Source organism: Artemia franciscana, chromosome 16 (assembly GCF_032884065.1).
Source record: "Artemia franciscana chromosome 16, ASM3288406v1, whole genome shotgun sequence".
NCBI lineage: Eukaryota > Metazoa > Arthropoda > Branchiopoda > Anostraca > Artemiidae > Artemia > Artemia franciscana.
The window spans coordinates 933,248-949,269 of NC_088878.1; the positions used below are offsets into that span (position 1 = coordinate 933,248).

General features: G+C 33.5%; 1 protein-coding gene across 1 annotated transcript in view; it reads left to right on the plus strand.

The window, feature by feature from the left end:
- Nucleotides 1-13,676, plus strand: part of LOC136036880 (protein GPR107-like) — a 75,773-nt gene extending 62,097 nt beyond the window's left edge. The window contains exons 11-13 of the mRNA XM_065719222.1: nt 676-817; nt 5,628-5,791; nt 12,356-13,676. Of these exons, the coding sequence (XP_065575294.1) occupies nt 676-817; nt 5,628-5,791; nt 12,356-12,485 (436 nt within the window). The 3' untranslated portion in view covers nt 12,486-13,676. The remainder of the gene's footprint in view (nt 1-675; nt 818-5,627; nt 5,792-12,355) is intronic.
- Nucleotides 13,677-16,022: the final 2,346 nt, after the last annotated feature.

A 16,022-nucleotide genomic window follows, 5' to 3' on the forward strand; every position in this document is an offset into this window, starting at 1 on the left:
AGACGTATTATTACTTTGAAATTATAGGAAAATGAACTTGAGGGTTTTGGTCACAACAATTAACATATATATAAATATATATATATATATATATATATATATAAATGATCCACGTATTTCCACCTTTGGGGAATTCCTTACCAATATCGTTAATCATAACTAGAAATAAAAGTGGTCCCAATAATTCCTCCTCGAGGAATTCCACAATATATAGGAAGGGGGCTAGAGAAAATATTTTGGTATTTTACAGCTTGAAATCTATTTGAAAGAAACGATGTAACAATATTTACTAAGAAAGAATCAAGTTCAAAGTTAACCAGTAGTGAGCGAATTATGGTGGTGGGGTCAACCAGGTTAAAAGCTTTTTGGAAATCAACTTAGACAAGGTTCAGCCAAATATTTGGTTTCTCAGGGTTACTTACGATAGTATGTATTAAGTGCACGAGGTCATGGGTGGTGGAAGTTTTCCTCAAATTACCAAGCTGTTGGACGTCAATACGTAAACAAATTATAACTTTAAGCTTGTCACAGAGGATACCTTCATAAAGTTTGTAAAAAATTCAAGTGAGCATTTTTGGCGTTGTAGATCATGCATCATTGGTCAACTAGGCTTTAATTCGTGGAGTAATTGTTAGTTTAGAAAAACATCCATTTACGCCATGCCCATTCTTATAGGTCCATACGACATCTCCAAGAAGCCTCACAGACGGATGGTAAAGCAGCTATGAATCTCGAAAAATTGAAGCTATTTAGACATTTCTATATCATGGTTGTATGCTATATCTATTTCACGAGGATTATTGTTTATCTGCTAAAGGTTGGTTCTTACTTCTATCTGGTCAGCATCTATATATAATGACTGTTCCACTTCTTATCTATTTTATCCCTTCTTCATTTCTCTTTCTCTTTTACCCTTTTTGTATTCACAAGGACTATTGTCTATCTATTGAAGATTGGCTCTTACTTTTATCCTAATTTTATTGTTAATTTTCGTTAGATGGATTATATTTGTGTTGACTTTTTAGCTAACTCATCTAAATAAGTTTTATTATTAACTGGCTTTATCCAGTCTAAGACATCTATACTAGGATGTCTTCTCTATTCACTTGAAGAAGTTTTAATTTGTGAGTGGGAAGGGGGTCAGAAAGATCAGTTTTAGAAAATAAAAAATTGTCTCTTTTTCGCTGCAATTCTACAAAAAAAAATATCAACTAAAAATACCATCTAAATCCTGGCATAACTAGGACACTCCAAGTCTTGGTTATTATAAAGACTGAGTCACACAAGAAATTCTAGAATTTCTTCTTTAAGGTTATGTTTCTTAAAAATGTGATTTTAAGGGAAGTGCATTTCTGTTGGCAAGTCAAGAAATGGTCAACGCTAGAGTTGTAATGAGTGGCTTCAAACAATCAAGATCTGTATGTTTTGTTGATTGCCGAAAAGCTACTTTTTTCTTTCGTAGTTTTCCGTATTTTTTTTTCCTTTATTCACCGCGCCAGGTACTTAAAGGTATCTGATATGCCGCTATTCAATTAACTTGTTTTGAAACCACAAGGTTTTAAATTTCTATTAAACCTTCTTTTGAAGGAGCCAACAGAGGGATTTGCAGGAACAATATCCCCAAGAAGAACGTACTTGCAGACCCGAATGAAGCTGCTCCTCAAGTACTCGGTTCTTGGCGTGTCCTTTAGATAATGATCTGAATTGTGTTCCTCCACGTCTGCCTTGTCGGTTGGACAAAGGGGAGAACAATGCGAGAGAGCTCATCTGAGGGAGGCCAATTCATGTACTTTTATTAACAGCCATCAACGTGTTATTTTTAGCAGGGGGCTCTAGCGGTTGCTTCTTGAAGGTCAAAGCCAGATGTGAGTAAAAAACGTAGTTATAGGTCCTCACCAGAAACTTTCAAAAGTTTTTTTGGTTCCTGTATATTTATTGTTCCTTTATTTGGATTTCTTTCTCCCTCCCCTCTACAAGAAATGGTGAGACTGTGCCTAAATCTATAGGCCTGCTCAGAACAAGGGAGGGCTCTGAGCTTGGGCCCAGACTCCTTTATTTGTTTTCCTCTCCCTAGATAAATTCATGTGTGAATCTTTTTTATAGGCTTTTCTGTATCGCACTCACTTTAGCTTTTGGGATTCATTGGATCTCTGAAATCAGGACCGCCATTCTTTTGACATTTTATATGATCCTAGTATTTTATTCCAGTTCCTGGGATCTTGAAAAAAGTATTCTTAAACATTATTTTCGAAACGTATGTTAAGCACACATATTGTTGTTGTTGAATATCTTAGAGTTTCTCTTCTGATCTTGGGGTTTTTCATAAGTTAATCGTGGGGCAGTATTTGATTCTTATTGGCATTATTGTTTGAAGTTGTAATAATACTTTTTTCCTATCCAGTAATTATAAAAAGCTTCAATAATAATAAAAATAATTTATATTTTCTTTTGCAATTTTGTCATGCCTTGGAACTCTGCATGTATGACAAAATGTATGGCTGGACTTGACAAAAAAATGGTAATAAATTCAAACAGGGTGATCAAATAATCTTGACCATATTTATGTCTCAGTCATAAAAATTTATAATGAAGTAGAAAGCAACTAGCAAAGAAAAAATTAAGAACTTTAAAAAGAAAGACATTCCTCTGCTGTATCTCTGTATTCATTCATCAGTGGCTCGTGATAGACAACGTTAACTGAAATTTCAATTTTTTGCGTTTTTGGGAAGTTGAAATTTCTTGTTGATACGAGATAATGAGATACCCCCCCCTGGGCCCTCGAATGATGCAGATTGAAAATTCTTCCGTGACTTTGACAAGTTGGTTCCAGCTATTTTAGTTCCATATCTACCTTTTCTAAATTTTTAATAATTTTGCCTAAGCACTTGCGTTAATTGGCTATCACTTAACTGGTAATGCAGATAATTGCTTATAATCAAATTCTCTGTGAAAATACTTGATTTAAATTCATTGCAGACAAAAATAAGTATGGTAGCTCACTAAGATTGCTACTAAGGTACTAACACTAAGGTACTTAGTGGTACTAACACTGAGGTTGCTACTAAGGTAGCAACCTTAGTGTGCTCCAGAAATAAATGTTAGTTGCCAGTTGAAGCCAATACGAGAAAAAATAATATTTGCTTAGAAAACATATTACGTTCGTGAAGCTGCACACTAAGCTATCGTAATAACAGGAATGGCTACCTAGGAAAAGTTTATCTTTTTTGTCCATTTTGTTGTTTCTACATTAAACTTTCTGTACTACCACTACTACTGCTAACAACTCACCGCAGCACCAAGCCGCCTGAGGCCAACACGGCTACGCACGCTCCTCTTCAACCCCAATCTTCAAAGCCTCTCTCTTTACTTCATCCCAGGAACTTTCCATTTCCCTTAAATCTTTCATTATGAGATTCCCCCCCCCCATCGCAACCGTGGACGACCTGCTTTTCGTTTAGGCCTAGACGGTTGGCCAAAAGGACAATATTTGGCAATCTGTCATCCTTCACCCGCAGAATGTGCCGTGGCCATCTCAACCTTTCTCTCAGTATAGACATAGAAATTGGGATTGAACAACAATTTGCGTTCAGCCAAATTTTCTATAAGGTAACAAAAACATGGGTGACGTAAAAGTCTACTTGGTGTAATAGGTGACATAAAATCATCAAAGATGAAATTTCCTCCATGATCACATAACATGACATAATGTCTCAAATTAGGCTAGTTAGAATGGTTCTACGGTGTAGTGTAACCAAATTACTGTATTCGTCCAAACAAAAGCTTGGCCACTGTAGCAGTATGTTCTAGGCATTAACATATCTAGTGTTATTAAGTATTAGGTCTTTTAAGCATTACGGCGTGGAATGTTCCCGTGAAAGTTATCTAAATGAAATGGCACCTATAGTACAAGAAACAGTTGATAAAAAGAAAACATCTTTTAAAAACTAAAAAGAACAAGTATTGTTCAGAATTTTTTCTAGGGGGGACAGGGACCTAATGATTAATGTTGGAAGACAGATTTTTGTAAGCAACTTTTTCATAATATCGTATGGTCCTTTCGACGTGAACTTGCCTTTTATCTAAAAATCACGAGGATTGGTGTTGTTTAATGACGCCTTAATAATCGTAGTTTAATAATCTTATTTAATGAAGCCTAACTCTGAAAATGCCACTCCACATTTTGGTATAAACAGAAGGCCTGGTTTATGGTAATATCAAACTGTTAGAATGTTACTTCTTGCGATAAATACCTTCAAGACCACACTGGTTGTACATGACGTATGAAACCAAGAAAGGAAAAGATATAAAAAAATGAAAAAAAAGATCAAATAGGTTAGAAAACGAGGATCTTGTCAGCCAGTAGCAAAATATGAAAGCTAAAATCAAACAAATATTTCGACAAGGACCTCCGCCAAGTCGGCCTCGGTGCTGAAAAAAAGCAAAAAAAAAACAACAACAAAATCTAAACTTTCAAAGTGAGAGTATATTATTTTCGTTGTTTTTTTTTTTTTTTTTCTTTCTTTTTTTTGAGCACTGAGGATAACTTGGCGGAAGTCCTTGTCGAAAAATTTTTTTAATTTTCGTCTTCATATTTTGCTACTGGCTGACAAAATCCTCGTTTCCTTACCTTTTCGATTTTGTTATGTATTATATCCTTTCCTTTCTTTGTTTCATACGTTACTTCTTGTGACAATAAAAGGATTGTAAGATCACATATCATACTCACTAGTTCTCTGGTACTTTCTGCTCTTATCAAATTCATTTCTAATTAGGCCTTTAGAAGTAAGGTATTTAGCAAGAATCTCTCCAAAGTTCTTCCTTGAATCCCTCAAGTTGATGGAACGATGGACTTATTTTTCACGCTTACTAACTCTGCCCTGAGTGTAAAGGAAGTGCAGCTTTAATTGTTTGAGAGCCAAGTCCTGAGCAATGAATATGGGTTACTTATAAGAGCGGAAAGAGACACTAGAGTGGAAAAAAAACCTCAAGTGCCATCTAATGTTTGTCTTTTCTCGGAATTTTTTAGTATAGTAATAAAACAGAATTATTATAATTAGCAAAGCTGGCAAGATTACTGCTATAATAAGTGTCTGACTTCCGTTTCTGAGAAAAATACAATTCAGAAGCATGTCAAGGAATGTCAGACGCTAGATGCTGTTGATGTTGATCTTTTTTGTCGACACTGTTATCAGTTTGTACTCTTACAAGTTGCCCGTGGTTTTTGATCTTGAGTGCAAAATTAAAATAAATTGATAAATTGTCATAAGTTTCCAGTGTTTTACCAACAAAGTGCAGCTTTAATAATGTTGTGACGAATAAGAAGGCCTAATCCTCGACTATGAAGGAAGAGAACAGAGTTCCCTGTCCTCTGAGTCCTCTTTTACGCTTCCTTATTGCTATAAAGACCTTACTAGTTTGATTTTTTGCAAAAACGAGACTACTGTTGATATTCTTTTTCTTTTTGAACAATCCAGAAAATATATTTCAGTTTTCGTAGATGGCATTTGCACTCCAATTTTTTAAGAAAATATTCTTTGGAATTTAAACATATGGTACTTGCGTTCATATTGTTTTTTTCTTTTATTTTTGAAACGATACTGTTTTTTTTACTATTATTCTTTTTTTAGATTACTGTGCCGTTTCAGTACACATGGTTGGATGAGCTGTTTTTCGAAGTGGCGACATTTACTTTTTTCGTTTTTACTGGTTATATTTTCCGTCCGGCGCTAAACAATCCATACTTTCTTATGGCAGAAGATGATGAAGAAGAATGTTTCAATTTGGAAGAAGTGTAAGTCTAAATCCATTGAAAAGATAGGTTTAGGTCTAAAATGGCTAAATAAACTGTCCACAAAATTGATCTGATTAATTTATCTGCGTAAAAAAATTGTCTGTTTGAAAGAGCCTTTTAGGGCTCAATGTAAAGCTATTCATAAATAAATAAAAACTACTCTTGTACTGTAGACATTCAGCATGTCTTCTTTCAGGGCGGATCTGGAGCAAAATCTTGAGGGGGGGCGGGTTGTGACATAGGTACTAATAAGTAAAAAATGGGGGGGTGTGATGTAACAAGGGCGCCAATAATTGACCAGATCGACAAATTTACTTAAAAAGAGTGAAAAACAGAAAAGTCATGGTGGGTTTTGAGGTCCCCCACCTTGGATACGCCAGTTTCTTTTTGGGACTTTGAAGTGTTATCGTTCAAAGCAACGCTTGATCACTGTGGTTTTCATCGCCACCAATATTCTATATTTAGCTCGAAGACTTATCTTCTAATTCTTCTGTGCCTATTCCCAACTTGAAAAAAAAAATAAGCCTTGGCTATTCTACTTTCAGCTGCATCCGTCATCCTTACTTGAGGCAAGTAAAGCTATCCGCGCAGTCAATCTTCTTTTTAGTTAATATGACTTCTTAACCCTCATTTAATTGCAGTCTAAGCGGCATAGTCGTCTCAACATTAGTCAACATTACTCAACTTAAGTTTATTTTTGCACACTGAATTCTTAAAAGCCTCACAAATTCATTTGTTTCGCTAGTATTCTTATCCAGAGCACTCAAATCATCGCATAAAACGAATTGAAGGGAGTTTTACTTCCCGTTATTACCATGTTCTCCCTTAACTTTTATCGTGCTCCTTAGGACAAAGTCCATCTAATTAATGACTGTATACGGGTATATGACTTTAAATGAGTATGAGACACGACCCTGCTTAAATTGTCTTTCTATACTGCATCTCTTAGTTTTCCATACAGCATAAGTATCATCAAGTGTCTTCATCCAACAGAAATCAGGTTAATCTCTGTAATCACTTATAAACAATTTAACAATTTCTGAGACATCACTGAATAAGCGGGACAAGATTTTTTTTTTTTTTTTTTTTTTTTTTTTTTTTTTTCTTTTTTTTTAGGAACTGAATACAAAATGCGATATTAAATGATAATTCAGGGTGCTAAATCTGGCCTTATTTTATTAAATACTTTTTAACAGCTAGTCGCTTACCAAGTCTGGTATCATCTGACATTTTATTAGTTTGTGAAACGTTATATTGTAAAAGAGAAAATTGGAATTAATGAATTCAGTATAAATAGGACTCGGATAATTTCTTCAAGTAAGAGAAACAGTCAGATAAAACTTGTCAAATAAAAAGAAAAGAGAAAAACACAGATACAGACACACAGTGTCAGACTGACACTTATCAGATTAAAAAAAATCGATCATCAACTAAAAAACTGATTCAATACAACAAATTCACTGATTAATAATGTTTACAAATGCAGGAATGAAACTTTTCCTCTATCTGTTTTGGTGTATATATCCCTTAATTAGAGGCGTCTTATTTTTCAATTATTTTAGTACTCTCTCTAAGTCTGTACGGAATTAATCTTCCTTTGCTGTCAAATTATTTTAAAAAAAAATATCCTTATCTCCATGACAATTATCCTAATGTCTCCATTTCGCATCTTTTTTAATTTCCTTTGTAATTTCTTAATTCGTATTTTATTCTTGTCAGACATATCTCTTAGAAACTTCATATAAACCTTTTTCTCTTCTCCCAAGCTGATAGATAGCATTTTGCTAACATTTCGAGCTACTTTTCTAACTGTCCTCCTTAAGGTATTTTCTGCTGCTTCCCAAAGTATTTTCCTAAAATCATTCTGTCTACGGAAAGCCTTTTTTTTAATTCGTAGCATTGTCATGCCTTTGTTGCTAGTAGCGGGAGGGACTTGCTGCGTCCCTCAAGTGTGTCATTACGAATTTACGCTATTTGTTTGGAAAACAAGGAGTCGCTGAAACCTCCAGTTGAACGGAGTTGCTCCACCTTGGTCACTATTTGGCAACGCGCTCCAATCAGTATGGGTCCCACTCATGTTGATTCTCACTCTTTACGTATACACGGCTGTAAATATTTTTTTTTTACGACGAGGTGGAGGGGCAACCCATTAAAATAAAATAGCAAAAAGGAAGTAAAACAGCACGAAAATGCCCAACAGACAAATAAATATTTTGTTCGAGACGTGCCACTCTCCCTAATCACCCTGAAACAGTCTCGTAGTTCCGGTTCTGGTTTGGCAGACTCATGACAGGTATACTTTGACACCCCTGTGTGACCGTGAAGACAGGGTTTCCCATTCGAGGATAGGGATAATGACTTATGGGATAGTAGAAACACAACAGTGGAACAGTTCCAGCCTTTAGTGTCTGGCCTATCTTCGTCAGTGCATTTTTGCTGCGGTAGGCTTGTAAAATACCTAGTTTACTGTTATGGCAAGTTATTGATCCCATTTTACCATATTACTATATATAATCGTTACTTTTGTCATTGCTTATTTTTTTCTGTAATTTTCTTTAATTTCGACTTGAACCCTGTGGTTTCAATTCACAGAAGTGTAGAAGGGAGGTGGCAGAATTGTTTTTTCAATTTATTCAATGAAAATACCAACAAAAGCCGTTTTTCAATGAGTATACTAAAAAAAAAGTTACTTTTTGAAATCAAGGGTAAACAACAGTTCGAATAGGAATAAATCCTGTTATTTGACATTGAAAGAAAAAACAATCAAATAATATACTGGATATTTTGATCGCATGTACAGTGATCGTCATCAGCAGAAATACTAAAATGAAACAATTGAAACCAATAATATATATACAAAATAAAATAATTACATGTTGTTTATTGCTCTTATTTTTTCAAGCCAATACCAGAAGCTATTCTTCTTGAGTTCCTATTTTCCGGTTATCCCTTTATTTGAACTGATAGGTGCGAAGAGGTCAAACGCACTGGGATAAATGAACTGTACGTTATATGACTTCAGTAAATTATCATAAATAGAAATCAAGCCAAATTCACCTGCGTCTCTATTCAAAGCTAGGTTCTTGAATAAAATTTTCTGAATTTCAATCATTTCTCTGAAAATTGTCTTTAAACACCGGTCCCTGGAAATCAAAGAGACTTTATCGAACAAGACAAATTTGTCCGGAAAATAAAAAATATGTTTCGATAGAGCAGACGTGATATCTTTTGGTTCGGAATTTCGCTTTAAAGTCGTCAAAATAGATTCTTGATGTTAAAACATCAAGAATCTATTTCGTCGGGTTTTTTTTTTCTTCGGATTGCCGAGAAACTATTACATTCATGCTTTATCGCACGTGAGAGCATAGTGTCATATCTGCCAAAACCATGTTTCAGATCTTAACTTCGAATAAACCAAAAATCCAGTTAGTCATTTAGACTTTTTTCAAAATTCTTTTTAAAATCCTAATCCATAATTCTAACGCTTTTAATGTACAACGAGGTTAATATTGGAAAACAAAAATTTTCTGGAAGCTTCGTAACTCCTAACTATATTTTATCGTATGCAACTACCTCCAGCTTGTGTTTGTTCTGCGGTAAGATTGGTGTATAAGATAAACAACCATCAACTTTATACCAAGTTTCTTGGAATAATAATATTGCCGAGCCAAAACAAAGGGGTGTATGGAGCACACTTTCCCAAAATATTTTAAAAAGTGAAAAATGTTTTTCTAGCTGACCTTCACGTTCTAATTGCATTTAATGAAAAGTACTTTCATAGGAGAAGCACTAACAGAGGTTAACCCTTATAGCAATAACTTTTAAAAATTATACCCCTTTTTTTTAGAAACTATACCCTTATAGAAGATATACCCTTTCTTTAGAAATTATGTCCTTATAGAAATTGAATAAGAAAAAACAAGTTTTTTTTTACCTGAAAGTAATGAGCAACATTAAAACTCAAAACGAACAGAAATTATTCCGTATATGAAGGGAAGCCCCTTCTCAATGCCTTGCTCTTTGCGCTAAAGCCGTAAGCAGTTTTAAAAAAGCTTTTTATTCTTATTAAAATGTGTTTTAGTTGCAGTTCTTAAAAAAATTGGGACAAACAGTCAATCTTTCAACTATACTGAACAAAATGGCTATCTCTAAATTTTGATCAGACAAGATTGGGGAAAAAAGGGGCGTGGGAGAGAGGTCAGTTGCCCTCCCATTTTTTGGTCTCTTAAAAATGGCACTATAACTTTCTATTTCCGTTTGAATGAACCCTCTCCTGATTTTCTAGGATCATTATGTTGATATGATCACCTAGAAAAAAAAAGCAAAAAAATAACTACGCATCCGTGATCTTCTTCTGGCAAAAATATCGAAATTGCACATTTTTGTATATAGGAACTTGAAACTTCTACAGTAGGGTTCTCTGGTATGTGTGATTTTCGTTAAGATTCCTTGATTTTTAGAGGGTGTTTCGATTTTTAGAGGGTGTTTCCCGCCTGTTTCAATAATGAGGCAAATTTTCTCAGGCTTGTAACTTTTTATGGGTAAAATTAAACTTGATGGATCGTGTATATTTGGAATCAGCATGATAAGTTGATATATATATATATATATATATATATATATATATATATATATATATATATATATATATATATATATATATATATATATATATATATATTTGTAGATATATATATATATATTTATATATATATTTATTCTCCTTTCTCCTTGGATTTAGTCAGCGTTGAGAGTCAACTTTTTCAATTTAATGCAAGGTTTGATGATAACAGATAAGGTTTGGTTGGGTTAGGTTAGGTTTTCAGCCGATATCGGATATTTATATTCAAATTTAACCTAAACTAGCATAATCTAACCTAACTTTAACTTTTACCATAATAGGCTGACTCTCACAGCTAATTGATTCTAAGCAAAGAAAAGGACATTTTGGACATTCAGTAGTAACCGAAAGTTTAAAAACGCGTTTTGTAAAAAAAACTGTCAACTGAGAAACATTTTTTTATTTAAATGTGATTTAGGAATGATAACTATTAAAGGTTCATTTTAACAGTGAGAGTTTAAAACAAATTCTGAGAATTTTAAAAATGTGCTTGAAACCCCTCTAAAATGCTTGCGACTCGAATAAAAGTGTGCCATTGGAATTACGATGCTTAAAAAGCTAAAAATGGAGTTTTAGAGCGCCATCTTCAAAAAACAAGGAAATTGCTTGTTTCTTTTTTTGTAGGGGGCAGTGATGTGTCTCTTTTTCGCCAACACTATTTGGCAAAATTGCCCAAAAATCCCCCGAATTTTAGAATGAAAATTAACGATGTTTACGTTGATGTGTCTACCAATAGAAGTTTATTAATATAAAGGAATAAAAAATTCGCACATCAAAGACAATACTTGAGGATAAGGCCTAAGATTAGTCAACGCATGTCTTTGACACATAAGGGGACGAAAATGTTTTGTTGCGGTACAAATAAATTGTTGTCTCTAACTCTGCATTTTGTTTCTCCTAATCTACTTATATTTATGCCCCTAATTCGGTGCCTCCACTCCACTAATGTGCGAATAAAGTAGCTGAGTGCCAAAAAAAGAGTGTTGAAATATAGTAGGGTACAATCTGGGAAAAGTATATATAAAGAAAATTTTTTTGATTGGCTGTCTAACTAAGGATTAAGGATCTGTGTCTTCAATTCATGAAACATTTGGAGGGGGGACAAAACCTGTTTTCAAAATGTAGAGGTGGGGGTGGCAAATTTGTTGGTAGCCAAAAATCTGGGGGCAATTTTTCGTTTGAGGAAGTTCGGAAACAATTGAACTAATGCTCTCCAATAAAATTATGAAAATTTCAAGTTGCATTTCAAAATATATTAATAGGGTGTAGGAAGAACACATTGCCATCGCTATTGCAAGACACTATTTACGATACACGTCTCTGCTTTGACGATCCGTTTAACTTAATGTGTTCTCAAATTTTCTTTTTAAATTCTGGCTCATTTTCTATTAATGTAAAATATATAATACAGGCTATGTTCATTCAATTCGAAATTACATCTAAAAACAAATGTCTTGGGTATATGAAAAACACACTGCCATTTATATTTTACCTATCCTAGGAACGTTCCTGCTTTACAGATCTCTTCAGCTTAACACATCTTTGGATTTTTTTTTTATGCTGCTCATTTTTTCTCAGACCTGAATATGTCTGAGAAATATGTCTGAATATTTTTCCTATGTGTAGGAAAAACACTGCCATCTACATTCTGTCTACTTTAGACACTACTCATGGAACATGTGATTAGCATCATATGTTTAAATAGAGCACTGCTTTTAAAAGTGCAAATAAAGCATTTTTTTAACATAAAAAATACTGTTCATTTTATACTGACCTAACTGAAAACATCGCCTGTTTATCTAGAAACAAAATTAATAAAAAGTGCGTCAGATACAACTTTATATATCTTTTTTTCTAATTTTGTTTTAAAATCGCTGCTCTTTAGATATGTTTTTATAGAGAAAATTATTGACTTTTAAATTGCTGATCATTTTCTGTTTCAGGTTGACGACTACTGGTCTTACTGAAAACGTGACTCGTTTATCAAGAAACAAAACCAATAAAGATGGCGGCCGATACGAAGAAACTCAATCTCTTGTTCAAAATTCAGAGGACAGCCATGAATTCGATTGATAATACTACTTATATTCTGATGATTAATTTCTAGAAATGTAATTTATTGTATAAACTAGTCTCGGCCATTGATAATATAGAACAAAGACTTGACACCTGTCAAAATATCGGCACAGTGGGCACATGCACGTTGAAGGGGGGAGGGCTTATCATTTGGAACAGTTCCCTCTAATATATTAATAATAATAAAAAATATATATATATATATAATAAAAATAATGATGTAATATATTATATTAAAGTTAATAATAATAATTAACTAAAGTTAATAATAATAATTGTATAATATATTATAAAATATGATAATAATAAATGATAAAATATGATAATAATTATTATGATAATAATAAAAATACATTAAAGTTAATAAAAAAATGGGATAAAATATAGGTTTTCTTTTGAATAGTAAATGTGTGTGTCTGCAGCTTTAACGATCTTTTAATCTTCCTAAATCTTTTTTTTTATAATTACTAATATTTAGTTATCACTCATCTTAAGTAGTACAAAAGAACGCGAGTATTTTATATATTGAAATACTTATTTTAGTACTTAGCAAAAAAGGGCAATAGTAATGGAGAAGGTAACCGATGCAAAAAACTGACAGATAGTCTATTTAGAAATGTTGGTGTTAACGTGGCTATACAATGTTTGTGCTCATTCTTTTATATTTTTGGTCTCGATTGGCCCGAATATTTCCCTCGCAAAGGGGTAGCGTCAATTCTTTTTAAGGTATATATATTCTTTGGTCTCAGTCGAAGATTGAAATGGTTATGATGTCATCCAAATGTATATCATCGTATGCTGAATCCAAAAAATACTTAAATGTTTTTATTTCATTGAATTTAATTTCATTTCATCTATTTTTATTTATCTTATTTTATTTTTTTCTGGGTCTTTTCTTCTCTTTTATTTTTTATTTCTTTTTCTTTAATAGCAGAATTGGCACAATTTGTCATTTGTCTCCATAATAATTACATTTTCGTATAATTCATAGTAATCTTTAAATATTTTGTGCGAATTTTAATTTTTTTTAATAATTTATAATAATGGTTTTTTAAGGCATTTCACTTAAAAGATTATTGTTAGGATTCGAATGATGATTGGTTGAATTTACGCTGACATATATTTATGTAATCTAATCTTTGTTTATGTGTTTTTCGTTGTTTTTTAATTCATAAAATGCAAATTTTATTTTGTCTTTATTTTTTGCACGGTTTAAGCAGGGGCGTAATTGGCTATGGGGCAAAAGGGACAAATACCTCCTCCCAACTGAAATTTGGAATCTCCGAAAAAATCTTTAAACCTAAGATAGGCCTACATGATTCGAGCATCCAAGAAACAAATCAGTTGTCTCTAGTATGCCTTTGCGGTACTATGTAGCCCAATTTTTACTTTTCATTTGAAATGGGAAAATCTGTTGTAACTTCCCCCCGCCGCCCCACGATTTTTACGAAGTTATGCCCCTTGATTTAAGAAAAATGTGAAAAGACGGAATAACATATAAAAAAAATGATATCAGACGACAAATATAGCTTGATTTCAGTAGTTTATAGTATTGTGATATGCTTAATTATTTTGCAAATAGCCGTTTTTAGAAACCTAAATCGTTCAAAGTCTCTCTAATCGATTTTAAGAAGAATTAAAAATTCTGCTGGTTGGCTGGCCATTCATAACGACTTTATAACCGACTGATATCTGTATTTAGTTCAAAAATGGTGAAACAGGAAAAAAACATCGTACTAGATCGTACTAGAACTGTTTGTATTTGACTAATGGTGCTTCTTGACTGCTAAGGTCCTTGCTTTGGTCCTGCGGTTTGTTGCTACAGCTAAGTTTAGACTCGGGGTCCGTATTATTAAGCTGAGATCAAACCCACAACGCCACTATAAGACATCATAGTAGAATTCAACTTTAAAAGAGCTATTTAAGCTAGTTAGTGTTGCTAGCCGACAAATTCCTTTGCAGGGGGGGGGGGGGCAGGCGACTGTCCCTATCTAGTGGTCATTTTACTAAATAAAATATATTTTTGTTTCAAATTATTAAAATCCGAGTGAAATCAAGAAAACTTTAAGAAAGGTCATCTAAAGTAGTTAGTGTTGCTGGTCTAAATTTTGTTGTACGGGGGGGGGGAGTCGGTCGATTTCTGTGACTGGCTGATCCTTAGTGACAACTATTTTATCAACTAAAATATCTATTTTGGTAGAAAATTGTAAAATTGAGGTTAAATCAATGCTTCTTAAAAAACAAAAACTTAAAATAAAGACCACCAGAGAGGATTGACAGAAACTTGGACATTATACTTCCAGTAGAACAGGCCATAACAAAAGATATTGGGCCCTGCGTCGTAGATATTTAAACGTGAGGGGAGTCTTACTAAAATAAACACTCAAAGACACTTTGAATACTCTATAGAATTTTTCCCGCTCTATGATTTTCTTGGTTCTCGCGTGCACACCTCGCATATGTATGGAAGCGTGAAATTTTCCAGAAAATGAAATAGTAAATTTTACGTGAAAATAAATAAGGTAAAAGAAAAAAATCCGTAATTACCTCTGATTGATAAATAAATATTAGACAACCTGTAAGAATATCACGTGACACGCACATGTCTTTTCAGACGTGACAAAAACGCTGGTTATTTATATTGGTGGTATATTTTCAATTAAACTTTTGGAGCTATGTTTAAGGTGAATCGACCAAAATTGAAGATGGCGGTATAACATTTTCTTAGTCAGGTTTCCCCAAAGACTACGTCCAAACTTACTCTGATGCAGAATTTAAGCCATATCTACCCGGACGGGGCATTTCCTCGATACCAGTCTTGAGGGAATCCCTTGAACCATCTGTCTGGAAACCTGCTTTTATTGGATTTCAAATCCAGCAAAGAAAATGATCGGACGCTCCGACGAATTCTGGCTGCGAGCACCTATGAGCGTTATAATGAAAACGTTTCAAAGAGGCACATCCGTATTCATTTTTTTTTTGGGGGGGGGAATAATAAGTAAAAATTATTAGATAACTTGCCCGGAAATTCTGGATTTTGGGGCATCTCGACGCTACATCCACTGTGAGTCCTTGATTCCAAAGTTTGTGCATACTTTTTTATTTTAATTCTATTTAGTTGTAATTTTAATATTTTTAAAAAGATGCCAGATATTACACAAAGGACCATGGCTGCACAGCTAGGACTAAGAAAGACTTTAGCCTCCGTTGTGGCTCTTGTGATTAGTTCCGTGCGAAAAGCTCCAATTTCAAAATATTTTATATATGATTTTGGTAATCCGGCTGAAACTTTCAATTCTGAAGTAGCTACAATAACAGTAAAATTTCTACTCTTTTCTTGTCCGAGAAAGAAAGAATTTCTGATATTATTTTTTCTCCAATTATCGTAATTGATTTTATGTTTTTTTCTTAGCCTAATTCTACAGAAAAACCACAAAATATATCTACGACAGTTAAAAGTTCCTGCAACGTTTAATAAAGAGTTGTCTACCCATGAAAGCCACCTAGAATAATGTTCGCCTTGAACTAAAGTTT